The sequence below is a fragment of the Dasypus novemcinctus genome, chromosome 1 (assembly GCF_030445035.2).
Source record: "Dasypus novemcinctus isolate mDasNov1 chromosome 1, mDasNov1.1.hap2, whole genome shotgun sequence".
NCBI lineage: Eukaryota > Metazoa > Chordata > Mammalia > Cingulata > Dasypodidae > Dasypus > Dasypus novemcinctus.
Window position 1 is genome coordinate 76,436,054 of NC_080673.1, and position 26,723 is coordinate 76,462,776.

The 26,723-nt window shown below is 41.1% G+C and overlaps 1 protein-coding gene and 1 pseudogene across 1 annotated transcript; one reads left to right on the forward strand and one right to left on the reverse strand.

Annotated features, from left to right (window-relative positions):
- Positions 1 to 11,481: 11,481 nt before the first annotated feature.
- Positions 11,482 to 12,228, reverse strand: LOC101427991 (proline-rich protein 23C-like). The gene has a single exon (XM_004474681.2). The coding sequence runs from the start codon at positions 12,226 to 12,228 to the stop codon at positions 11,482 to 11,484; it is 747 nt and encodes a 248-aa protein (XP_004474738.1).
- A 138-nt stretch (positions 12,229 to 12,366) lies between these two features.
- Positions 12,367 to 26,723, forward strand: part of LOC101428433 (AMMECR1-like protein) — a 33,482-nt pseudogene continuing 19,125 nt past the window's right edge.

The window sequence follows — 26,723 nt, forward strand, 5'->3', positions numbered from 1 at the left end:
TACAACTGAAAGCAGGAGAATTGCATCCAGCATCCAAGTGGAATCTAAGCCCCCTCTTGATATAGATGTGGAGTGGACACAACCATTTTAAGGTCCACAGGATGGAGGAATTGAGTATGGATTAGAGTGGACTTACTGATATTCTATTCATGAACTATTGTGATTAGTAATTGAAGAAAATGTGGCATTGGTGTGGAGAAAGTGGCCATGGTGGCTGCTGGGGGTAGGGACTGGGAGGAAGAAATGTGATGTGAGGGCTTTTTTGGGACTTGGAGTTGTCCTGGGTGGTGCTGCAGGGACAGTTACCAGACATTGTATGTCCTCCCATGGCCCATTGAGTGGACTGTGGGAGAGTGTGGGCTATGGTGTGGACCATTGACCATGAAGTGCAGCGTTGCTCAGAGATATATTCACCAAGTGCAATGAATGCCTCATGATGATGGAGGAGGTTGTTGTTATGGGGGGAGGAGTGGGGTGATGGGGGTGGACGGTATATGGGGACCTCATTTTTTTTGGATGTAACATTAAAAAAATAAAGAAAAAAAAAAGAAACACACACATACAAAAGAGAGAATTGGAAAACACTTAGGTTAGTAGAGAATCAGAGCGAAGCAAATTAAGCAGAATATTACAAAGGCTGGGTCCTTCAAGTCATGAGGTTCTTCTGGATTCATCTCTCTCAAAGGAATGTACCTGTCTGACAATCAGGATAATATATATATTTTTTGTTTTAGTACTTAGAACTGTGCCTGAAAAATGGCATGTCTTTAGCATGTAGTTAATGAATGCATGGGTAGAGTACTGTAGTCCATAGACAGTGCTGGAAATAAATACAGTATCTTTGATTTAGCTATCTCGGGACTCAATAGAGACATTGCTCCTTGCTACTTCTCCCCACCTCCACACAACATGACTGTAGAGTTTCTTCAATAACATAGTCAAGTAGGTCCACGACTTTCTCTGTTGCATCAGCCATGTATAGATACTGTCTTATTAAGGTCAAATCACTTTATTATTTACTGCAGTCATATTTTCAAAGTGTTCTGCCTTATCACCCAATATATGCTTATGGCAGAGACTGGCTAGATGATCCTGAAACTCACATCCTTTCTCCTAGGCACAGCTAGATTGTATTTCTTTTGACCAACTCAGTTAGCTGTGGCCACAGGACTGAGTCCTAACCAATGGGATGTGGGTGCAAGTAATATGCCAAGCCTAACCTATAAATTTTTTTTTTGCAATTCAGCTCTCCATCTTCCCTTATCCAGATGAATGGAGAAAACCCAGTGGTCCTTGAAGATGGTGGAGCCATAAAGGGAAAAACCTGGGTCCCTGAATGATTGTATGGAGCAGAGCCTGTTGCCCTCCTCACCACCATGTACACACACATTGACCCCCAGTGAATTGTGATGTGAATGAGAAATAATCCTTTATTCTATTAAGTCACTGAGATTTGGGGATTATTTTTATAGCAGTCTATCCTGACTAACTTACTCTAGTCAGGATAGACTCCACCCTACTAAATTTAATGATATATTTTGTTTGAGAACTTGGAACAGCTCATATTGTGCTGTACTCCTGTAGTTGGTCATCCAGGTATGACCTCTTTACTCTTCCTCTTAGTCATCCACATCACACTAAATTAACCTATAAGCAGTCAATTCTGCCCCTAAATATCCATTTCTTTTCATCCCATTACCCTAATATTTATTAGACTCCTTAGTCACTGAAATAGGCTACTATATTTTATTCTTCAACCCTGCTTTCATTCCTTCATTTGCCAACTATTACCAGAGTGATCATTCTGAGATGAAAACTTGATTTTTGTTCTAAATGAATTAATATATATAATGCATGTAATAAGTTTGAGCTATTTCCTTAACACTATTTTTTCAAATGTATATATTTGTTATTGTGATAAATACAAATAAAATTTCTTTGGAAAAAAAAAAAAAGTCTATTTATTAGTCAGCCAAAGGGGTGGTGATGCAAAATACTAGAAATTGGTTGGTTTTTATAAAGGGTGTTTTTTGGAGGGTAGGAGATTACAGATACCAGGCCATAAAACATAAACTACTTTCCTCACCAAAGTCTATTTTCACATGCTGGAGCAAGATGGCTGCTGACATCTGTGAGGGTTGAGGCTTCCTGTGTTCCTAACTTCCAGGTCTTGCTTCTCTCTGAGTTCAGGGTTCATCTTTTCCCAGGGCTTGCTTCTTCCTGGGCTCAGGGTTCCTCTCTTCCTGGGGCTTGCTTCTGTTTCCTCTGTGAGCTTACTTCCCAGGTTTCCAGCTTAAGGCTTCAGATTCAAACTCCAACATCAAAACTCCAACATCAAAAACTCTCAATCTATATTTTGTCATACCTTTTATCTGTGAGTCCACACACTCTAATGACATGGCATGGCCCAATCAAAGTCTTAGTCATAATTCAATCATGCCCAGGTACAGACCAGATTACAAACATAATCCAATATCTATTTTTGGAATTCATAACCATATCAAACTGCTACAGTTTATATCATTTGATATGAGTATAGCTACCCCAAACTTTTTTGGTTACTGTATGCATAGAATATCTTTTTCCAACCTTTCACTTTCATTCTATTGGTATTCTTGGGTCTAAGGTGAGTCTCTTGCAGACAGCATATAGATGGCTTATATTTTCTTATCCATTCCACCAGTGTGTGTCTTTTGATTGGGAAGTTTAATCCATTACCATTCAATGTTATTACTGTAAAAGCAGTTCTTCATCCATTTTGATCTTTGCATTTTATCTGTCATTTTATTTTTGACACTTTTAGTTACTGTTACTGATACAGTCATCATTTCTAGATTCTCTTCCACGCTTCTCTCCCCTGTCTTTTCTTTTCAGGCTAAAACTCCCTTTAGTATTTCCTGAAAGGCCTAGCTTCTTGTTATAAACTCTCTCAATTTCTGTTTATCTGAGAATATTCTAATCTCACTGTCATTTTTGAAAGATAATCTTGCCGGGTATAAAATTTTTTGTTGGCAGTTTAACTCTTGCAGTATCTTAAATATATCATACCACTGCCTTTTTGGCTTCATGACTTCTGATGAGAAATCAGCACTTAATCTTATTGGGTATCCCTTATATGATGTGTTGCTTTTCTCTTGCTGCTCTCAGAATTCTTTTTGTCTTTGGTATTTGACATCCTGATTAGTATGTGTCTTGGAGTTGGTCTATTTGAATTTATTCAGATGAGAGTACATTGTGCTTCTTGGACATGGATATCTGTTCTTCAGTAGGGTTGGGAAAATTTCCACCATTGTTTCTTTAAATATTCCTTCTGCCCTTTCCCATTCTCTTCTCCTTCTGGGACACCTATGACATGTATATTTGCATGTCTCTTGCTGTCATTTAGTTCCCTGAGGCCCTGTTCAATACTTTCCATTATTTTCTTCATCTATTCTTTTGTATGTTTGCTTTTGGAAGCCATTTCAAGATCACCAATCCTTTCTTCTCCTTCTTCAAATCTGCTATTATATGCCTCCAGTGTACTTTAATTTCATTTATTGAACCTTTCATTCCCATGAGGTCTGTTATTTTTCTATGTATGCTTTGCAATTCTTCTTTGTGCTCTTCCAATGTCTTCTTAATATCCTTAATCTCTTTAGCCATCTTATTGAATTTATTAAGATTTGTTTGAACATCTAGGATTAGCTTTCTCAATTCCTTTATGTCATCTGGAGGCTTATCTTGTTCCTTTAACTGGGCCATATCTTCCTGATTCTTGGTATGTATTGTAATTTTTTGTTGGTGTTTTTTCATCTGGCTTGCTAGATGTATTTATTTGGGGTGTGGTTTCTCCCCTTAGTTTTGGGCTTTTTTATCTTTTCTCCCTTGCTGGTTGTGTAGTAGGTGTCAAAGATGTAATTGGTGCTGAAAGCTATAGAGGCTGAAGCTGCCCACATTGCCCTAGGAATTTATGAAGCTTCTACCACCTTTCTCCTCTGTCAGGGGTAGGAACAGAGCTGCAGCCATGTATAATAATGCAAGTTGGGCAGGACAAGACTGGCTGTAGTTGCCCAGACAGAATACTGAAGCTTCACACTCCTTCCTTCCCTGCCTTGAGCAGGGATAGTTGTGGGAAGCAATCTATGCTGTGTGGGTCCCAACTGACCACAGATGCTCAGGTAAACTAACATAGCAACAGACCTTCTCCCTGCCAGGGGTGGGAATGGGCCCTCTGGAGTGTCCAACAATCTAATCTGTGTGGACCAAATATGCCTGCATTTGCCCTGAGAGGCTGACAGAGTACTGTCCCTTCTGCCTTTATGGGTGGAAATGGAACCACTAATGCCCAACGGTTCAGCCCCTGTAGGCTGAAAGTGCCCACTGTTGCCCAGAGTGGATGAGGAAGCATCAGCCCCCTTCAATCCTATTTGGTGGTGGGAGTGGTTCTATAGGTGCTCAACTGTTCTGTTCCTGTAGCAATTTGATATAATTGATGAATTCCAAAAGAAATATTGGATTATGCTTGTAATCTGATCTGTACCTGGGCATGACTGAGTTATGATTAGGGTGTTGCATCCCCCTTGGTGAGTGGAGGCTCACAGAAAAAAGGCATGGTGAAGAACAGAGTTGAAGATTTTCTGATGTTGGAATTTTGATTTTGGAGTTTGATGCTGAAGACTTAAGATGGAGCCCCAGGAAGTCAGCACACAGAGGAAAGAGAAGCCAGCTCCAGGAAGAAAGGAAACTTGAACCCAGAGAAAAGCAAGCTCCAGGAACATAGGAACCCAGAAAACCTGAACCCTTGCGGTATCATCAGCCATCTTGCTTCAAATAGACTTTGGTGAGGGAAAAGTGGGGGGTGTGGGGAGTGGGACATATGGGAATCCCCTACATATTTTTTAATGTAACATTTTGTATGATCTATGTATCTTTTAAAAAGAAATAAAAAATATATTAAAGAAAAAAAAAAAGGCAGCCTGAGCTCATTCCATATCCCCCCCAATCATATTCAAAGGATTCCAAAGAAGAACAGAAGGAGGTTTAGTTGAAGATTGAGTACATGTGTTTAATGTTGCCCTTCCTAAAAACCCATCAAAACTACAAAAAAATAAGTTTCCATTTACTTCAGCATTATCAGTTATATTTATATCATTAAAAATAAATAGGAAACCAAAGAATGGCATTAAGAAATTAGGAATGGTGTATATGTGATTGCTTTTCAAACTAAACAAAACTATGACTATCAGGTGGAATGAGAATTGTATAAAATTATGTGGAAGATCATAAATGCACAATAAATCATCATAGAAGTTGTATCAATATAAATTGCCACACAAACAGATTTTTTTAAAAATGCAGTCATGCCAGTGCTTACAGAATCAGTACATTAAAACATAACTTAAAAAATCTCCAGGGGACCCTGCTTTCTGCCCTTCCACTTCTACTTTGCTCTTCCCAAGTGCTTAGTAGGGCACCAATTTTTTTAATCTCTGAAGCCCAAGTCTGTCTTATTTGCTCTCCTGCCAGTTTCCTTTATCTACCTCAATGTCTGGAAGGTTCTGTTCAGCTATTTTCTAAAGCCACACAAATCATTACATGTTAACATTTAAAATAATTTGATAAAGTAGATGCTCAGGCAGAAAAAACAAAACAAAAATTCAACAATTTTTGATGATCAGAATGTTTGGAAAGAAACTTCTTCAATAGGATAAAGGTTAAATACCAACCCTGCACAGCAAAGATCATACTTCATGGTAACATTTAGAAGAATTCTTCTTTAACACATGGTATAAGATAGGACATCTACCAGCTTTCCTGTTCAACCCCAAACTTGAGGTGATAGCCAATACAAGGGATTAGGGAAAAATAGGATGAAGGCGCCTTGTCATGGAAGCCTCTCATTAATAGGGGATCTTATCATTGTCTCTATCAGCCAACCAAGAAAATCGACAGTTTAACAATTAAGAAATCCAGGAATTTTATTGGATTCAAGAGCAACATAAGAAACAGAAAATATTTCTATACACCAATAATACTGTACAAGTTGAGGTTAGTATAATGAAAGAGGACAGTGGCTGACTGGCAGAGAACATGACTGATAAACCACATGCCCTAGAGACCTTGCTCATAAGCCTTCTGTAGAATATCATGAGACTCCAGCCATAAGAATTTCATTTGGAATGAGAATCTCATTTTGGATATGAGGGAAATCCCTGGATATCCTCCAAAGGCCTCACCATTGTCCCTCTAAGAAATGACAGGTGGGGCAATCAATCAGAACCGCAAACAGACTTTAAAAAACCCTGACCTAGGGTCCCACACCTGCAACTTACCCTGCACTATGCCCTCTGTCCATCCTTGGACCATGTACTTTTCTTGTTTTCTTGTTTCTTAATAAACTTTTACTCCCTTGCCTATTTTATGGTATGTCCTTAAATTCTCTTATGCCACATAATTCAATTACCAAGAAACCCAGGAACTAGAGCCATTCTATAACATTATTTGTCTACTGTCAGCCAGGAGTTTGAGACAGGTAACCCTCCCCAACATCAAGCAATGACTGGTAAGTCTAAGCTTTTAATTATAACCTGTCTGTGCCCTCATTTGTTTCTGCCATTTCAAAGGAGTTCCTGGATAGACTCCCATGGGACATAAATTTGGTCTGTTCAGACTTCCAGCTCCCACTTCAAATGTGGTGCAGATCCAAGGAAGCTCTGGTTGGCAGGTGAAACCATCCTTGAGACCTGACTGGGCATGTGGCCTAAGTCAAGCAGGAGTCTGCTGGAAGCATACCAGGTCTTTACTCTGAGTTCAGAATGGCTATCACTCATTGTACCATTTCCTTATGCCACTAGTTAACTCCTTTAATTAGATGTGCTTTTTAAAAATTTTTTTAAATATTACATTAAAAAAATATGAGGTCCCATTCAACCCCACCGCCCCCACCCCCCACTCCCCCCACAGCAACACTCTCTCTCATCATCATGACACATCCATTGCACCTAGTAAGTATATCTCTGAGCATCACTGCACCCCATAGTCAATGGTCCACATCATAGCCCACACTCTCCCACGTTCCATCCAGTGGGCCCTGGGGGGATCTACAATGTCCCGTAATTGACCGTGAAGCACCATCCAGGACAACTCCACGTCCCGAAAACGCCTCCCCATCTCATCTCTTCCTCCCATTCCCCGCACCCAGCAGCCACCATGGCCACCCTTCCCACACCCATGCCACATTTTCTCTGTGGACATTGGATTGGTTGTGTCCATTGCACATCTATGTCAAGTGGGGGCTTAGATTCCACATGGATACTGGATGCACTCCTCCTGCTTTCAGTTGTAGACACTCTAGGCTCCATGGTGTGGTGGTTGACCTTCTTCAACTCCATGTTAGCTGAGTGGGGTAAGTCCAATAAGTCAGAGTGTAGGAGCTGAAGTCTGTTGAGGCTCTGGGCCTGGGTATCATATTGTCAGTCCAGAGATTCAAATCCCCTAAATATATCTTAAACCCCAGCACCAACTACAATTCCAGTAAAGTAGTACGCAAGTCTTGTGAAAAGAGATCCCCTCTGAGTCCAGTTCCATCACGCCGAAACACCAGCTCCAAAGAAGGGCCATCTGCCATGGCAGTGAACCCCATCTGCCATGATCATAGAACCCGTGGGTCTCTTTATCCCTCAAAAGAACCAATACCTGGGGTTGTATCTACTTTATCTGTCTCTTAGACTCTGCTCAGTTGTGCATAAGGGCATTCCTTCTGACAACCTCCAGACTCTTTTTTAGAGACTCGTAGCCTTATAAACTCATTTCTCCTTTCCATTTCCCCCTTACATTAGGTCAAGCAGCATTTTGAAGTCATGTTATTATATGTGGACAGGGATATTCTGCTGATCCGCATTGAACCTTTAATTCAAGGTCATTTTCTAGTTGCATCTTCAGCTGGTATGTGGTAGTGATCCCTCGGTGCCAGGGAGGCTCATCCCCGGGTGTCATGTCCCATGCTGGGGGGAATGCACTGCATCTACATGCTGAGTTTAGCTTTGAGAGTGGCCACATTTGAGTAACATGAAGGCTGTCAGGAGGAAACTCCCAGGCACAATGCTACTCTAGGCCTTGTTCTTATTGCAGGTGTATAGGCTCACAAGCATAGCCATTAGTATCAGGAGCCCAGTGTTGGGCCCTCATTCCTTTAATCCAACTACTGCTGTCCTCATTTTGGGTCTGTGAGATGCTTTCGAATGTCTTAGAAATTGAAAATGCTTCTGTTAGGGAAGCATGAGTTCCATCCTCGGTTGTGCCCTGAGGCTTTGCTCCTTCTCAGCCCTGGGAAGGCCCTGAGATTGCACTGGGGGCGGGGGGTGGGGGGGGGGCGGGCATGTGGCTGTTTGCTAGCAAGTCACAGGGCAATTAGTTTCTAGTTTTTTAAATGTCAGGCTTAACTGTGGAATTTGGACCTGGGAATGACCATGAGATGAGCTTGCTAATTACTATCTCCTAAGACCTTTAGCAAAGTAGGCCAAAGAAAGGTCCCTAGCCAGTTACTTTCCTAGTACGAAAGCCTGATTTGGGAGATAAGGTCTGGGTGCCAGACCCAGAAGCCTTCCAAGATCTCTAAGGCTCTGGGGATTCCTAGAGACATAAAGCTTCTGATCCCCAGAATGTGGGGACAGTGAGCAGGGCTTCTAATCTGTAGGACTCTGGCTCAGCAAGCCCTCAGTTCAACCAGGTCTAGTAGTGGGACACCACACAGACTGACAAATGCTTTTATCCTCCCCTAGGATAATGGGCAGCTTCTAACTGGGACAACCTGCCTGCTGATAGTCTAAAAGGAAAGAGAATCCTTTTCTGCCACACTATGTAGCCACTGTATGGGACACTGAATTCCAGTTAAACCTGTGTAAAAACAAACAAATCTGAGGGCCAGAGCCCATGTGGTTATGTTTCCTTAAAGGGGGTGAAGAAATGCACTACTAAACAGGTCAGTTAATAGCTCAGGGAAATTACTCAGAGGCAGAACTTAGAAACCCAGCTACTCTGTGTCAGATATCTGTAGAAAGCTACAAAAACTTTCTCTGGGTCCCCAAGCTTCTATTAACTCCCTTTTAGAAGCAGCCTTCTCAATTTTCAACAATCAAGACCACATTGCCAAAATGAAGAAGGTTAAGGAGACACGAGCTTAGGGTCCAGAACAGGCTCATATATATATATTTCTTTTTTAGTTAGTCCAGGGAAGAGAATTTATTAAGAAATGGAGGAAAAGAACAGAGTTTGCTGAGAAATGGGAGAGAAGGGTAGAAATACACACAGATTTGATGCAGGTTCCTCTAGGCAGAGTGAGCAAGGTTTGACTTGTGTGTTACCTTTTAAGCTATTAATTATTCCTTCTGTTGCTAACGCTAAGGAAAGGGACCCAGGTGTTACTGTTTAACCCATCAATGGTGGGGGCCAATGGAGAGGCCTGTTTGAAATACCCAGAGACTCCTCTAAGTCTGGAAAAATCCCAACTGGGACCTCAAGGTCAAGGTCAAGATGTCTGCTGGGTCTTACAGCCATGTTGTCTGTTGGTCATGTGTGGTTCATCTTCTCCTCATTTCCCTGTGCTAACCTGCCTCAACTACCCCCTCAGAGACTTCAAGCCCTTATTCTTAAGGGGTACTGAGAAGTGATGGCCATTCCTCTGTAGTTACTTCTCTTGTGGTTGAGGGAAGATGGTTCTGGCACCCTGGTTGGACCTGAATGAAATCCCCACATAACAAATAAGGCATTAATTCTGTAAGAAATAAACTTAATTAGAATTTTGAAGAAACATGGTCTTATTAAAAGGATAAATAAGGTGATGAAAGTGGGCCCCAGCAGGTCTACTACAATCTTCCTCTAGAGTTAACCAACAGCATAAAAGAACTCAGGGAAGAACATATTTCTCATCAACTTCGGGAGGATGTAGCCTCTGAAGGAACCTGGCCTTTCTCAGTCTTGTAGCCCAGTATGTCATGGCTGCCCCCCTTTTTGAGCCTGCATACCACCATCTTCTTTATCCTTTTAGGAGAACCATATCTTAAATTCTAACCAAGTTAGTTTCTTACAGAATCAATGCCTTATTAGTCATGTGGATATTTCATCCAGATCAAACCAGGGTGCCAGATCCATCTTCCCTCAACTGCAAGAGAATAGGTAGAGGGTTTTATACATTGTCTGGTTGTGCTTACTCCCCCTAACCAGCAGGAAGTAGCTACAGAAGAATGACCATTACCCTTCAACGCTCCTTTAAGAATAAGGGTGTAAACCCTCTGAGGGGGGAATTGAGGCATATTAGTATAGTGAAAGGAGGAAGGCGGCAGGCCTAGCAGACAACATGGCTGACAAACATGACTGTGAGACTGCTGGGAAATCTCCCAAGGGATCTTGTGAGACCCGGGCCTTGAGGAACTTATTTGGAATGAGAGGAGAGCCCCAGATATTCTCAAAGTCCTCACCATTGATCCCTGAGAAATGATAGGTGGGGCAACCAATCAGAACAGCAAAGAGACTTTAAAAAGCCGCGACCTAGGATCCCATGTATGCAACTCACTTGGCGTGGACCATGTACTTTTCTCGTTTTCTTGTTTCTTATTAAACTTTTCACTACCTTGCCTACCCTATGGCATGTCCTTAAATTCTTTTATGAAACTAAAGCATAGAACTTTAGAAGTCCAGAAACTAGAGCCATCCAGTAAGAAAAGGATATTAACAATCTGAGAACTATAAAGATTCCTAGAATTATAAACTTTTCCTGGACAGGAGACTCTCATCGAAAGTCTGCAAGAAGAAATGAATGAAAAAGGGCTGGGTTCTTTGGGGAAAAATATCCCACAGCTCAATAATATAGTTTAACTATTTGCTAATCTTGTCATTAACAAAAGAGAAGGGCACAGGGTCATTAGTTTGAGTTCAGTGTTTGTTTTGTATCTTACACACATTTGTTAACATGAAACAATTTTCTAGATCCCCAGAAAGGGATAAGGAAAAGGTCCTTGGTGAGAAGATTGTCGTAAATCAGCATCGGGACTAGCACCAAAACCAAATGAATATAGAAACTCAGTAATGATTCTGATTCTGGGGTAGTGGGGGTTGGGGTTGGGAGGGGAAGGATGAGGCCATAGTATGCTGAGGAATGGATGCATTTTTAGCCAAATGTGCTGGAGCTGAGGTCTAAAGCAAAACAAGGGAGAATGCAGCTGCCTAACTATATCCGCTATAGAATGAAAAGCCTCTGAGCAGCAAAATGAAGGTCTGAAAGTACACTGGGTCCCAGGCAGCGAATTTCTTTGCCAACGTGCTGTTTCTTGCTGATGTTCTAGCCCACCTCTGATCCAAAATTCTGCAATGCAGCATGCATCCAAAAACATCTATCTTCTCTCCATGCTTGGATGTCCTTGCAGGTTGTGCAATGTACACACAGTGGCTGTCAGGAGACCCTCTCCTGGTCACCAGCAGAATTGCAAGGGACTGCGGGAGGGCAGCTCATTCCTGAAACAGGCGTCTCCGGGCCTTGCACGGAGGGCGGAGAGAGCGCTGAGGGCGCTGGTGGGCGTCTGGACTAGGTGAGGGAGGCAGAGGTTGGAGTGGTGAGCTGGGGAAGGGCCTCCGAAGGTGAAAGTCCAGGTTGAAGTAGGGGCCAGGAGAGCGTCTCTCTGAACTAGGGTTGGGGACCGAAGCAGAGGGCTCTGGGTTGGGGCCCTGTGAACAGGAGCTCAGGACCCTTCTAGCAGAGATGTGGGGCCCAGCGACGGAGCCGGCTGGAGCAGGCAGCCAGGGAGCCAGGTGCTCGGAGTCCACGTCTTCCTCGTCGGTGTCTGGGGCAGATGCGCAGAAGAATCCCTGCTGGTCCGGGAAAAAGCCCAGTTCCAGGCCATCAGGCGAGTCGCCCTCTCCTGACCGTTCATCCAGCGAGCCCACGAGGGCCTCGGGCACCAGGATGAGCGTGTGATCTCCGAGGGACACTTGCAGCACCGACGAGGGCGCTGGCGCCAGCACCAGGTCGGCGCGGCCCAGGGGCACCTGCAGGGCACAGTCCTCCGCCAGCACCGCCACGGAGGTGAGCGCGTGCTCGGTCCCGGGCGCCCCTGGCACCACCGGGACAGGCGTGGCAACTGGCTCGGGGCCCGCGGGCTCTTCAAGTCGGCGGCGCTGGGCAGGGCCTGGCCCTGCTGACTGCGGCGCCCACCAGGGCGCGGGACAGGCGCTGGGGCTGCGGGGCCTTGTGCTCATCCTCTAGACGGTGCTGTGGGCGGCGCTCCCCCTGGCCTGGCGGGGACGTGGCGACAGCTGGAGGCTTAGTCCTGCAGGTGATGACAAGTCTCTGTGGTCAGAAACCGGCGAGGCCGCCTCAGAACCACGCGAGGCGGGATGAGGTCTGGGAGTCCCGGAGGCGCCTCCTGGGATGGCCACAGCCCTTATTTATGTGCCTCAGAGCCCGCCACAGGGTTAGGCATCTCAGGATTTAATCTTCGCCTCCTCATGCTGGTCGACATGAGTCCTGGCTGGCCAGTTGTGTTGCAGGCGACATCAATCCAAAATTAGTTTTTAAAGAGACATAAACTTGCAGGAAGGATGATAGGAAAGGAGAATTTCCTAACTGTTGGGACGCTTAAAAGCAGATATACAAATTACTTTTAAGGCAGACCCAAGAAAGGCAAAATCTTATTAGCTATGAAGTTTACTGAGACCCAGACCAAGATATATACATACATCTACCAACATAAAGAGCTGTATGGAACTGGCTGATGCAAAATGGGGTCTGGCAAGTCTGGTCTCAGTGGGGAGACCTCAACCTGGAAACCCCAAACAAGTGGAATTGAAGTTTGTAGCCCAAATTCCCCTCTGAAGACTTGTTGGCTGGACATTCCACCAAGAGCTAATGTTGAAGTCGAGGGAGAAGTTACTTTGACCTCTGAAACTGTCCCTCTGGCTTTTAAAATCTCCCATGGATTAGACTCCCCTATTGCAGAAGCAATCTTTTTTGTAGATTGTGGATGCACTCAACTAGTTGTTGAGGGGATCAGTTGATTCGTGTGAATCTAACCTATGAAATGCCTTCATAATAACAAACAGGCCAAGGATTAACAATTGGACACCATAAGCTGACGAAGTAGAACCCAGAACTTGAACATCATCGAGATGTAAGAGGTTTGAGTGTATCATAAACAGGAACAGGTTGTAATATAAAATAGATGGACTGAGTAGGTTTCTTTTTAAAAGGTGAGATTTAAGCAATAAATTGAAAGAAATAAAGATTTAGCCAAGCAGAAACTTGGGGTAGGAGGGAGCTTGCTGAAGGAATACTAGAGGAAAGCCCGAGGTGGGAGAGTTCCTGGCATCTTGGTATGATCAATGAACAGCAAGAAAGCCACCACTGCTGGCATGAAGTGCACTGTAAGTATTTTGAGTACATGAGAGAATCAAAGGTAGGCGATTTGGGCAATCATAAAGACTTTGACTTTTACTCTGTGAATTTAAAAACCTTTGAAAGCTTCTGAGTAGAGGTGTTAAATGATGTGACAATTAAAAAAAAAAAAGAATTCCTGTATTGACATTAGGCTGCAGGGGCACAAGAGTAAAATCAGAGACCAGTTTGGAGGAGGCAGTTTGTCATAGTTCAGGTAAAAGACAAAGTGTCTGACCAGGATGGAGGCAGGGGAGGTGGTAAGGGGTGTTTGGGTTTTGGATATATTTTGAAGGCAGAACCTGCAAGATTTCCTGAAGAATTAGGTGTGGCATATGGGAGAAGGGAGTCAGGGAAGAACCCAATGTTTTGACATGAGCAGCTGGAGGATGGAGTTTTATCAACTGAAATGGGGGAAGGCTGCATTTGCAACAGGTTTTTGGGGGTCCAGGTAAGATTCAGAGTTCATCTTGAAGTTTTGAATTTCCATATCCGCTGGAAATTCTAAGTGGAAATGTCAGGAAGGGTATGAGCCAGTGGTTTGTGAGAAAGGTCTGACCTAGAGATGAATTTATTGAGGACTGCCATCATTAATATCTCCACTGCCATTATATCATCCTTTCAATCAAAGGACAAGGGTCAGCTGAGACTGACCCCACTTGTAATCTGTACGAGTCAGGTGCTGACCAGTGCTGATGAAATTACTCCTCTTTCCCTTGTGTGCCACAACCTGGGTCAGCTGAGGAGAGGACATTCATTTTATACTGCACAAATGATCTGCCCTGAACTTATCCTGTGACCTGGTGATTCACATGAGGAGCTTAGAAGCAGAGTATGTAGAGCAAGTTACTCTTCTGACAGTCTTCTTGCCAGGTATCTAATGGGCAGTTCACATTAATGTCCTACTACATAACCCATCTGCAGGAGCCCAAGGTTTCTCAGGACTCAGTCATGTCTCATCCATTGGATTCCTGAGGTACAGCTCATAATCTCTTAGTGAAGCTGAAATTTGACATTAACCCAGAGATTATTCACCTTATTTTTCTCCTGGGAGTCTGTATCTGATGGTAGCAATGTTGCCATTTTCTTAGCTGGGATTTTTAAAAAATAAATAAGCACTATATTTTGGAGATTCTTACATGGTGCTTTGATACTAACCAAGGTCTATAGTTTTTTTTTCACTGTACAGGTTTATAAGATTTGACAAAATGTATATTGCCATGTTTCTGTCAATGAAATATCATGTAAAACAATTATAATGCCCTGAAAAAGACCTAATTTCTACCTTTTCCTTCTTGCCCCTCCCATAAGAACCTCTGATAACCACCAACTTTATATCAATGTGACAAGTTTTCTGATATAACAATAATATTAAGTCTACTTTTGTCTATGGTTGCATTCCCCTTTATGTTTGCTCATTCCTCAGTCCTGAGGATTTTAGGATGGTAATGCTTTTCTGCTTCAGACTGAGAGAGGGTTTAGATCTTATGGGGTGGATGGAAGGAACTCTTTTACTTCTAGTTGTAGATCCTTTTTATCTTTTGGCATGTAGTTTGCCCATTACCATTATTTTTCAGTTGTTCTGTTGAGTGCAGTGAAATGGAGAGTAGGTATTGGCTGCCAAGTCTGCTGTGATTCACGGTTCAACCGGCATATGAACCGACAGATGATTTAAGTCTCTGAGACATGTATTTAATGGATAGAGCTAATTTTAGTTTCAAATAAAAGGGTTAGAAATATCATAAGTTGGAAATTATAAATGAATCTAAATCTGTTATACTTGGGAAACATATGATCATAGATTCCATTATAGGGCCTGCCAACAGAATTCTAATTTCATGGGGTAAATGCCTTGCCTATAGTTTGTATATGTTTCTAGAGTCCTCAGGAGCACCCCTGTTTGGGTTTTGTTACCTGTGGCAGTTTCTCAGGTGCCTGTGATGTGCAAAAGTATAACCCCTGAAACCTCTGAACCCCCTTTGCAACTCACTCTGATGTCTTTTATTCATAAAAATACTTTTGCATTTAATGTTTCCCCCCTTTTGTCAAGGTCTTTTTCCAAATGCATTGTTGGTATTTGGTATTAGTCTCTCTGTGCCGGGGAGACTCATCCTGGGAGTCATTCCCCATGCTTGGGGGGCAGGTTGGGGACAGGGAGAGGCTAGTTAGTTTTCTGCATTTGGCATGGAGAGAAGCCACATTTGAGTAACAAGGAAGGTTTCAGGAAGTAACTCTTAGGCAGGAGAAAATACCTTTTTAATTGTTCTCCCTTAGAAGTTATAACTCAAAAAATTATAAATGTGCCTTTTAATTCAAAATCCTTAACAGAAATTTCTATTACAATTTTGTTTTAATTTTTTATTGTGTTTCAAGAAGGCAGTTACACAGAGCATATTGCTTCTCTCCAGCACTGTTTCCAGAATGCCATTCTCCATGTACTGCCCCTCTGCCATCATTACTCCTGACATGCGGCTGCATGACCAGTCCAGCCCCTCCGTGATACTCTGTGGGAAACAAAGACATGTTGTTTCCATGGAAGCAAGTTACTTCCTTGACCACTGAGTCAGGCTGTCCCCTATGATTATTGGTGCGGATCATAGTCATGGCTGGGTAAAGCACACCTGCAGGCAGAACAAGATCATATAGGACGGAACGACCTGAGTAACAGGATTTATGAGTATAGTTACTGATTTTTATAATAATAGTTCCAGTAAAGTTTGTTGGTGTTCATCAATCATTAGTTAATAGAGAATGAGGTAAGGGTAATAGGTAACTTGATTTAGTGATGTATGTCACGTATGTTAGGCGTATATATACTAGCCCCTCGGCTCAATAAAGTTGTTGTCTGATGAGCTTGAGAAATCAATGCTCTCAGATCCCCTGAACCCAATCTTTCTTTGTCTTTCATCCCGATACCCTCAGGTCATTGACTCCAACAGCCCCCAATGGCTATGACATCATTGGAGCAGACGCCTCCCCTTCCTAGTCCAGTTACTTCTATTACTACACCACCCCTGCCCCAATCCTGTTCAAAGTTTTCCAAAATAGGAATTTTTCATTTTAAGATTGAGATAGAGCACAGGTGTTTAATTTCTTCCTAAAACCCCATCAAAACTACAAAAAAATAAGTTTATATGGTGTCACATTTATCACTCACGTTTCTTTATAAAAATGCAAAGCACACCTGACAAAAATAAATATATTAAAAAACTAAGTGTGATGTGTATGTGGTTGCTTCTGAAACTAAACAAAACAATGACTATCCCAGGTCAAATGAGAATTTTATAAAATAATGTGGAATGGCAGAAATGCACAATAGTTCATCATTAGAAGTTATATCAATGTAAATTACTGTACAAACAGGTTTCTATAAATTGCAAAAAAATCATGTCAGTGCTTACAGAAACAGTATATTAAAACATAACATTTAAAAATCTCAAAGTGACCCTGACTTTGCTACCTTTCCCTTTTTACTCTGCTCTGTGTACTTAGAGGGGTATCCAATCTTTAAAATTTTCTCTTATTTGCTCTTCTTCCAGGTTCCTGTAGCTATCCAATATCTGGAAGTCTCTTTGTAGTTATTTTATGGAGCCACACAAATCATTACATGTTAATGTTTAAAATAATTTGATAAAGTAGCCACTTAGGCAGAAACAAAAAAAAAATTCAACATTATTCATAATCAGAAAGGTTGGAAAATAACTTCTTCAATGGGATAAGGGTTAAATACTAATCCTGGCTAGTTTGGAGCTCTATAGACCGATAATCTGAAGCTACAAGGGAGAGGAGAAAGATTTTGGTGTCTTTGAGGTGCTGTGTGATGAAGTTGTTGACAATTCAGATGAAAACATGTCTGAGGATTAGGATGATGAGTAGTATGATCAGCGGCGAGCCTAGGGAATACAACCGAGAGAGATGAGGTGAGAAAGCCCTTACTTGATTCCCATTATGTCTCTGGTTGCTGATTTATGATGTGAAGCCATTTGGCTTGTTTGAAGCTTTCCTGGATGTCGGTCTCAACTTGTCTGGTTGTGGTGGTGTTGACCCAGGGACAATGAGATGTGCTGGCAAAACAGCCAGGCATTTCTTCTGCCAGTAAGTAATCTAAAGCTAATCGGTTGTCCACAGTTATGTGCTGTGCTAAGTCAGCAATCAGTTGCCTTGAAGGGAAGGTGATGCAGAACTTTACGAAATAAAGGACAGAGAGAGAGACACAGGAGAGGAGATAGAGATGGGACCAGGGGACCCACAGCTTCTGTAATTCAAAGTCTCAACCCCAGTTTCCACATCCTATTTATTTAGAAACTAACAATCAGCTGTTTGCTATCAGAACTGCAACATCATTACAATAATAGGAAGCAACTGCAACATCTACAATAAGGCAACATTTACAATAACAGGAAACAACTGCACCATTTACAATAAGGCAACATCTACAATAACAGGAAGCAACAAATAGGGAGCAGGTAAGCCAGTTTCCCAGGATATAGCCCCCTTTTTGTATTTGTAAAGCAAGAAAGGCAGATTTGGTGGTTTCTTACTGCCTCATACCCTGAAGGGCTTGTTGGCTGTTTCAAATCAGAGAACAGCATTTTAAACATAATCCATAACTACAGCAGATTATGAAAACTTCCAACTATCAGATGATTTATTTCTCATGGACTTAAGATTTCTTACCAGCAAGGCTATATAGGCCAGTACTCAATCAAAAATGACCTAATTTTCCCCAATTTGCATAGTTTGAGGCATAGGCAATGACAAATTATTGTTATTTCCCCATTTGGGACTGTGGTACAGCTGGAAGTTTATTCATAATTTCAATGCCTTCATTGGTCCTGCTCTTAGCATCTTTACTGGACCTGGGGCCACAACTCAGTGTTGAATTCAAACTTAGTCCATCATTGTGAGGACTCATTTTCCAGGAAGAAAACAATAGCTGGCTTGTTATTGTGGAGAAATAGGAGCCTGTGACCACCCCCACCTGACAGGAAAATTCCACAGCCCCCTAACTGCCTATATCTCACTTCTGTAAGAAGCTTGCTCGACTGTAAAACCTTATCTCAAGGCCTCTTGTAGAAAGTGTCATCAGCCCCTAGACCAACTTGACTCAGACCTTTATAAATAACAAAAACTCCCCAACCACTTATCTCCCCTGATAGAATTCCCAGCGCTTGATTAACCGCAAACATCTGCTTCTGTACATGCTTGCTTGCTGAGCTATTGCCCCCCGCCCTGAACCTAAAAGCCTATAGAAGCAAACTCCCCCTGCGACTCAGGACTGCTCTCCTCTGCACAGGAGAGGCAGTCGCCGCGCGGCTTATAAACCTCTCAATTGGAACTTTATTCAGAGTCTGAGTCTGGTCGATATCGCTGGTCTATAACATTATAAGAGTCCCGAAGCAGTGTCTATAGCAGTGAAAGCATCTTGCCCTCCCCAAGAGCAGGAGGGGACTCATGTCACAATCATTGAGGTGAGCATGAAGGACACTGGTGGGTGGTGTCCACAAGCTGCTGGTGAGCAACAGGCAGCTGGAACCGCTGGGCTAAGCACCACAAGGTCTGGTACTCATGATGTTTGCCTTTCCGGTGGAGCCACTTTGCTTCTTCTCAGGTCTCAGTTGTATGGCTCTGGATCTTCATGAGGCATCTGCCTCAGCAGTCCTGAGAGGGATGTTAGAGGAGTGGGCAGGGACATGATAGATAGTTACCTGTCACTGCTAGCAGGTGTCCCAGATATTCTTCCACAGATCTCTCCCCCATAGAGGGTGATTCACAGCAGCCCATCATTTTTGTCTTGCTTTTAGTATTTGCAATCCACCCCTGGATAGGGATGGCAGTCTTCAGAGTAACCAGACACTACTGGGTTAAGCCTTTCACTTTCAGCAGGGCTTCCTGTGCTGCACACAATTGCTTTTTTATATTGGACTTATTGCCTTTTCCCACAATTGTGACTAAAGCCGAGGGGTACTCAATTAGAATGTTGCCTTTGCCACAAACCCCACCCAAAGCCAATATTGGTACTGGCCACATCCACTTCACAGACTAAGTCAATATTCACCTTCTCCCTCTCTTTTTTATTTTATTTTAATTATTATTACTATTATTTTTTAAGCAGCCTGCTGGAGGTCCTCCTATTCCCATGAAGGACCTTCCCCAATTAACACATCTCAGTGAGGGATGAAAGATTTTTAATATTCCAACAATATTACAAATTCTTTTGACATGAGAAAACATAGTACTTTATCAATTACGGCAGAGAGTATAGTTTTGTCTTACCCAACCAAACAACATTTAAGAATTTGATAGAGTAGTGGGGACATTACAGCTTGTCCCAATTGTTTGCCTATTCCAGGACCTTAAGATACCATTGTCTCTGATGCTTCTTGGGTCGCTGCCACAGGTTTCTTCTATGCAGCCAGATTCATTGCCATCAGGCCAGGGCAGAAAGCCTTGAAGAACTGCAAATGTCCATTGTTGCCCTTTTCACACAGTATTTGCACTTTTTGTATTCATCCAGGATTTGTTTCCTTTTACAAAACATATTAACTCACTGAAAGCTACCACAATACTATTACCACTTGCTATATGTGTACTAGTTCTGTCCTGCATATCTCCATTTTCAGTTTTTATAAAATTAACCATTTTATTTTAAGACAAAATACACCTTAAATTTCAATTAGTATTCCCACAAACCTTTTACCTATTCCAATATTCGTTTAACTTTTACGTCTCTAATTTTCTTATTAAGAAAATAAATTATTCACTTCAAATTAAGCACAAACTATTCTTTTTAAAGAGACTTATAGTAATTCTATTAATCAAGACTTACAGTTACAGAGATCTCAGTAACCTTTTAAATTTGGGTAATAATATAAGCACTTATTTAATTTTTAGGCCATTTGAATAAAGCTCTTTCAGAACCTTTTATTTATCAAATTATATCATCATCTGGAGGTATCAAAATATACAATGACAATGAACAATCACAAAACTATATAAATGAAACTATGAACACATTTTGTACTAGCAGATTTTTGAAATACTTAGAAGACTTTTGTTAGTGTACTTAAAAACAGTAATATACAACTTTTTAAAACAAGGATTAATGGCACATATCATTATTACACTTTTTTCAAGGAAAACAATGTACACAGTAATTTTATATGAATTTTGTAGCTTATGAAGGTATTTATCTTTCCAATTTTGTTAAATCCTTTGTAATTAGGTATCTATACAAATTTAATTATATAAATCTTGGAGAGAAGTTTTTTCCTTAAATGAATTATTTTATTTATGAGGACATAATAATAAGCTTTCAAAATGTTTATTTTAGATTATATTCTATATCTATTATAAGATTATTAGATTGCAGTGTATTGGAAAGCACCTTTGCTTTGCTTTTCCATAAGTTTTGTTTATCTAAGTTTTTGCATAACTTTTACCAGCAGACCTGTAAATTAATCGGCAAAGGTTTGAGTATACAGGCTTATAAATCTGAATGATAAGACTGAATTCTTTATAAGGCCCACTGAATCTTCATTAGGGTTTGAGGAACCTTATTACAGAAGGGGAGTTCAACTAAGTTGAACCCAGAAAGAGAAGACAGATGGATTTTAAAGAGCACCAGATTAGATTTGAGCAGCTTCTCTAATTCTGGGACTGTAGGAGTACAGATTTATCTTTAAGCAATTTGAATAGAGCTTTCTTAAGTATTTTTATTTGTTAATTTAGAATTACCATCTGGAGGTAGGGAAAATATAAATTAAACAGACAAAACCACAGAAACACAGAAGTACAGAAATGTAAAATTGTCTATTTCCCGTAACAGCAGAGAAACAGTAACTGAACAGAAACAGAAGTGAATTCTCTTACCTGATGGCCACAAACAAGAGGTCTTGATAGAGGGTCCAACAAGACTCTAGCTCAACAAATGGATTTTGACATTAACGACAACATGTCAGGAATTCAAAAACCTGAAAGGGGCTAGTTGGGTGAACGCGGAGATGTCCCCAGAGAGGATGGAACACAAGGATTCCTGCAGGTAACTTGCTCCTCTCCAAGGCATCAGAGGTGTTGATCTTAGTAAATGTGTAAAAGTAAAATGAACAAAACTTCGACTATAGGTTGTAGTTAATGTCTAGAAACAGCTTTATTTAAGGAAATTATGGCCTACATTGTAAGATCTTGCAGCAGTCACATTTATCCCTGGGCTCTGATTTCTAATTGTTATTTCTAAACCCTGAGATGCTTTATTCTTTCTGTATAACCTACTAGCTCCCTAGAACTTTTTAAAAGTACCTGTAATGACACCTGGAACCCAGCACTAAAGTTAGCCAGCTATAAAAGTGATGAAGAAGCAGTCCTATGGCTACACAAAAAGAGTAACCCTAGAGAAGCTGCCACAGACAGAGGTGTCGTCTTGGCGTTCACCTTTGGATCCTGCTTCTGTACACCAAGTACTCTGTGAAGAAAATGAAATAAACAGACTTAAAAGAAACAGGGATGCAGTGCAAGTTTATTGAGCTAAAGTTGTGTTAATACAGGAGCAGCCCCAAAAGAGGTTTCTACTCAGAGGGGTGAGCTGGGGAACAGCTTAGATGGCTACTTGAGACAAAGGGAAAGGTGTGGAAGGATTGGGGAGGGACAAGGGGCTGTGAATTATGGTTACTACAGGGACTATACTGACTGTGCAGGGTGTCCTTGGGGCTCAGCTCATTAATTTGCAGGCAGGATGTTGATGTAAGATTGTAGCCATTGGTGAAGACCAGCAGACTTGCTGGTGTCAGTTTGAATTCTTTGTTGCAGTTCTTCCTCCCAAGCTGGGACATGGTTTTTATCACCACCACAAAGGATTATTGGTATGTCAACCTGCTCTGTTTCTTCTTTATAATTCCCTGGATAAAATGCAAGATTAATCAAATCAAGATGATAAGTAAGGGAAGCAGATATGGCTCAAGCAATTGGGCTCCCATCTACCATATGGGAGGTCCCAGGTTTGATTCCTGGGGCCTCCTGGTGAAGGCAAACTGGCCTGTGCCATGGAGAGCAGACTGCCTGCACCACGGAGAGCTGGCACCCTGTGCCCCAGAGAGATGGTGCAGCAAGATGATGTAACCAAGGGAGAGGCAGAAGAGAGACAGTGAGAGATACAGCTGACCCGGGAGATGAGGTGGCTCAAGCAATTGAGTGTCTCTCTTCCACACTGAATGTCCTGGGATCGGTACCCAGTGCCTCCCAAGATTAGAAGAAAAGACAAGCAGACATGTAAAGAACACACAGCAAATGGACACAGAGAACAGATAGCAAGTGCAAAACAGTAAGGGGGGGAAGATGGTAAGTAAAATCATCATTCACTCTAATTTCATACCAAACAAACAGATGTTTTTTAAATGCAAAAAGTCATCTCAGTGCTTACAGAAACCTTATTATTAAACCTTAACCTTTAAAAATCTTAAAAGGACCCTGCTTTTATCACCCTCCCCTTTCTACTTTGCTCTTCTCTAGCATCCAATTTTTAAAATCCCTCATGCCACAAGCCTTCTGCCAGGTTCCTGTATCTACCCATTGCTTAGAGATTCTTACATGGTGAGTAAAACCGTAGGTAATGCAAGGAAACAAGACAAAATCATGTCAGCTTATTTTCTGGGCTGAGGGAAGAGATTACATTTGAGGAAAGACACACAAGAAATCAATAAAGCATTTCCTCCTTCTTAGCTCTTTTAATTATAGGATATAACTTCTCTGGTCTGGTGATTCTAAGTTTTAGTCTTATAAGGTCCTTTATTGGTTTCCAAGGATCCTCATTTTTTGACCTCTAGTTTTCCCTTTTTAATTGTTTAAAAATACTTTTCCACAACTTTAGTGTCTTCCAAAGTTTTCTCATGTCCCCCCCAAATATAAATGCCAATTAGCTTGGTGCTCTAAGAAAGTATTTGCATGAGAATTGTATCCTGCCATTCCGCCAGTTGTCCTGTCAATGTTGTTGTTTTAACAGATAGAAAGTGGATCAAATCAAATTAAAAGTAAAGCTGGTCCCACACAGGGACCATTCTACAGGTTGAATGCTCAATGCAATTTATTTGCTTGCTTAATTACAGCTTCCGAAATGTCTCTTTTAGTCTGCTAAGCTGCCAAAATACAATATACTGGAAATTGGTTGGCTTTTACAATGGGGATTTATTAGCTTATAAGCTTACAGTTCTGATGCTGTGAAAATGCCCAAATCAAGGTCTCATAAGGTGAAGTTTTCTCCCCAAAAACAGACTGCTGTCAATCTCAGACTCCTCTGTCACATAGAAAATCTTATGGTGGCATCTGTTGGTCATTCCCTTCTCTTCCCCAGTTCATTGATTTCAGCTTCTTGGTTCCACGGTTTGTAAAGGACTCCAGTAAGAAGATTAAGATCCACCCTGAGTCACACCTTAATTGAAGTAACTTAATCAAAGGTTCTTAACTGAAGTAATCAAAAGTTTCCACCCACAATAGGTTCACCCCAAGAATGGGTTAGCTTTAAGAACATGATTGTCACAATGTCTAACACACAATTACCAGGTCAGGATACACAATACATTTAAAGGTGGAGGATATTAAAGTCTTTAAATCCATCAACTTAACTCTCACTAGACTATAAACAATACTTTTAACAAGGGAACTCAGGTGGCAGGTCTGGTGTAATGTCAGTGGAGAATCTAAATCCATTGGTGGTGGGAGGCACTGGTCTGACTGTTGGGTGTGAGTGAGAACAGAGGCAGTCTCACAGCAGGAGGCATTGATGCCAGACAGGAGTCAACCTGCCTCAGCCTGAGGCTCAGGCAGACTTGTCAGTGGTTTTTTTATAAGAAGTGCATTCTGACTGGCACTGACCCAGTCCACATCATTTCTTCAATAAAATGTCTGATTACCACTTATTACAAAAACATGTTTTCTGAAGTCGACATGTTTCCAATATTTCAGGGTTTTCTCCCTAATTTTTTTATGTTCAATTTTGTGGTCTAAACACACATACAATATTTTAGCATCTGAGAACATTAATATCATTTCAATACACAATACCTCTACCCTAGAGGTGTTTTTATACTCACAATCCATATACTTCTGAGATGGGGTGTCCTGCTTGAACCTTCCAAGACATCGATGCCTCTTCCTCATTCAAATTTACATCCTTAAAAGCTCAGACACTGAGACTATTTTTCCGTAGGTACTATATCAGTACTAACGGTCAATAATGGGAGTAATGAAAATGTTCTGAAATGGACTGAACTGATGACAACACAACCCTGTGATGAAACTGAGAGCTACTGAGGGTATACTTTGGATTAACTGTACAAGCCAGGGGACTGTACAACACTGTGAACCCTGTAGTGAATGATGGACAGTGGTTAACAGTAGAAATATGAGAACATTCCCTAATTTTCTATAATAAATATACAATAATAATACATGGTGTTAATAATAGGATGGTTGTGGGAAAAATGCACCAAATGTATGCTATGGACTACAGATAGTAAAATTACGATCATGATTTTAATTGTAACAGTTGTGTAATAGCAATGCAAAGTTTTGATGGTAGTGCAATGTATAGGAATCCTGTATGGTATGCATGATTGTTTTATAAACTCATGTCTCAAATAAAATTTAAAAAAATAAATTAAAATTTTAAAAAATCTAAAAAACCTTTATAAAGTTTAAAAACAAGCAAAACTCATCTATAAAAACATATGGGCCTATGGAATTTAATTATAATTTCAATATATTCACTGTTTATTGGTTGATTCAAACCTTTTTTTTTTTTTTAACCAATTTTGGGAGCTCTTTATTTTTCTGCATGCCTTGAATCTAGTTTGGTATTCAGCTATAAGAAAGCCATTCCATATAGTTCTCCATGGGGATTTCAGAGAACTTAAGAAAACATTGCTCCCATTTACCCTGTCTGAGGCCTCCTCAAGGCCATGCTAAGGGTTCTGATGGGATCAGGTATGCTCAAAAACCTCCAGGGTTGTTTTGGTCCCCAGCTGTTGAAACATATAGCTGTTTAGCTATCAGCATGACTTTTGTTTCTATCTCATTATCCTCATTATTCCCATAATAACAAGCTAACTATTTTATTTCCCCTCTTCATGTTGGTTACTAAATGCCTTTCCTATGTTCCACAACTATTTTGTCTCTGGCTAGCTTAATATTTACCTTTTCCTATTTTATTTTTTTATAGATTTTTTAATTCCTAGCAAACAATAACTTTACTCTATACCCTAAGATATTTTCTCCATCTGATTATATCTGGGTAATGGCTACAATTATTATATCTGGGTAACAAGCAACAATAGGTTACTAGTTGAACAATGAGTACAATAGGTTACTAATTGAACAATTTTGGCAAGTCTGCTTCAGATTCCTAGCTGTCTTCCCTAATCATTGCTTATTCTCCATCTGTACTTACTTACAAAAAAATTTAATTTGAAGGAATTGTTACGTTCAAAACAATTTTCTATCTCTTCAGATTCTCATTTTCCTGGTAGGGCAATTAAGTACGATTTTCAGAAAATTTGTCTGCCCACACAGTAGCTTGTCTTTACCTCATTATTTAAAATGTGAAAACAGGTTAACAGCACCATATTTCTCCTGGGATTCCCACAGGTAAAAATGCATGTGTAGTAAAAAAGGTATTTTGAGGTATGATCTTTCACTTGGCCTGTTTTAAAATAAAGGAAAAATGATGTAAATAGTGTTGGTTAAATAGCACCTTACTGCGGCATGTTGGTGATGGGGGATGCATGGGAGGGGGTTCACCTGGGGTATGCTTCTAAGGCATATGAATGTGTTCAAGTGTTCACGGGGCATTGTTACAGTGGGTGGAGAGCCACACAATAACCAAAAGAATATTGAATGCCCATGCTGGGGAACTCTGCTACATTCTCTAATGGGTCAGCAAGAATCACCTGAGGCAGAGGCAGTGCCTAGTGAAGGAAGACATATTATTTTGATCGGCCCTTGATATGGATGATTATACTTATTAACCTTTACTTATGAAATTGAAACTTAGCCTAGTATTATACATCAAATGTGACCTCTCTCTAAGCCAAATTCAGCATTTAAACTTACTACCTTCCCCCACCCCCAACCCCGGCATGGGACATGTCCTGGGGATGAGCCTCTCTTGCACTAATAGATTATTACCAAGTGCCAACTAACAATGCACCTGGAAAAAGATGTTGACCAAAAGGAATAAAGGGTAAATATAAATGAGCTTTTATGACTAAGATATTTCAAAGTGATTTGGGAGGTCATTTCAGAGGTTATGCTTATGCACGCCTCAGCAGGATTT

Coding starts and splice junctions, on each gene's coding strand:
- LOC101427991 (XM_004474681.2), bottom strand. CDS start 12,228: ATGAGCACAAGGCCCCGCAGCCCCAGCGCCTGTCCCGCGCCCTGGTGG.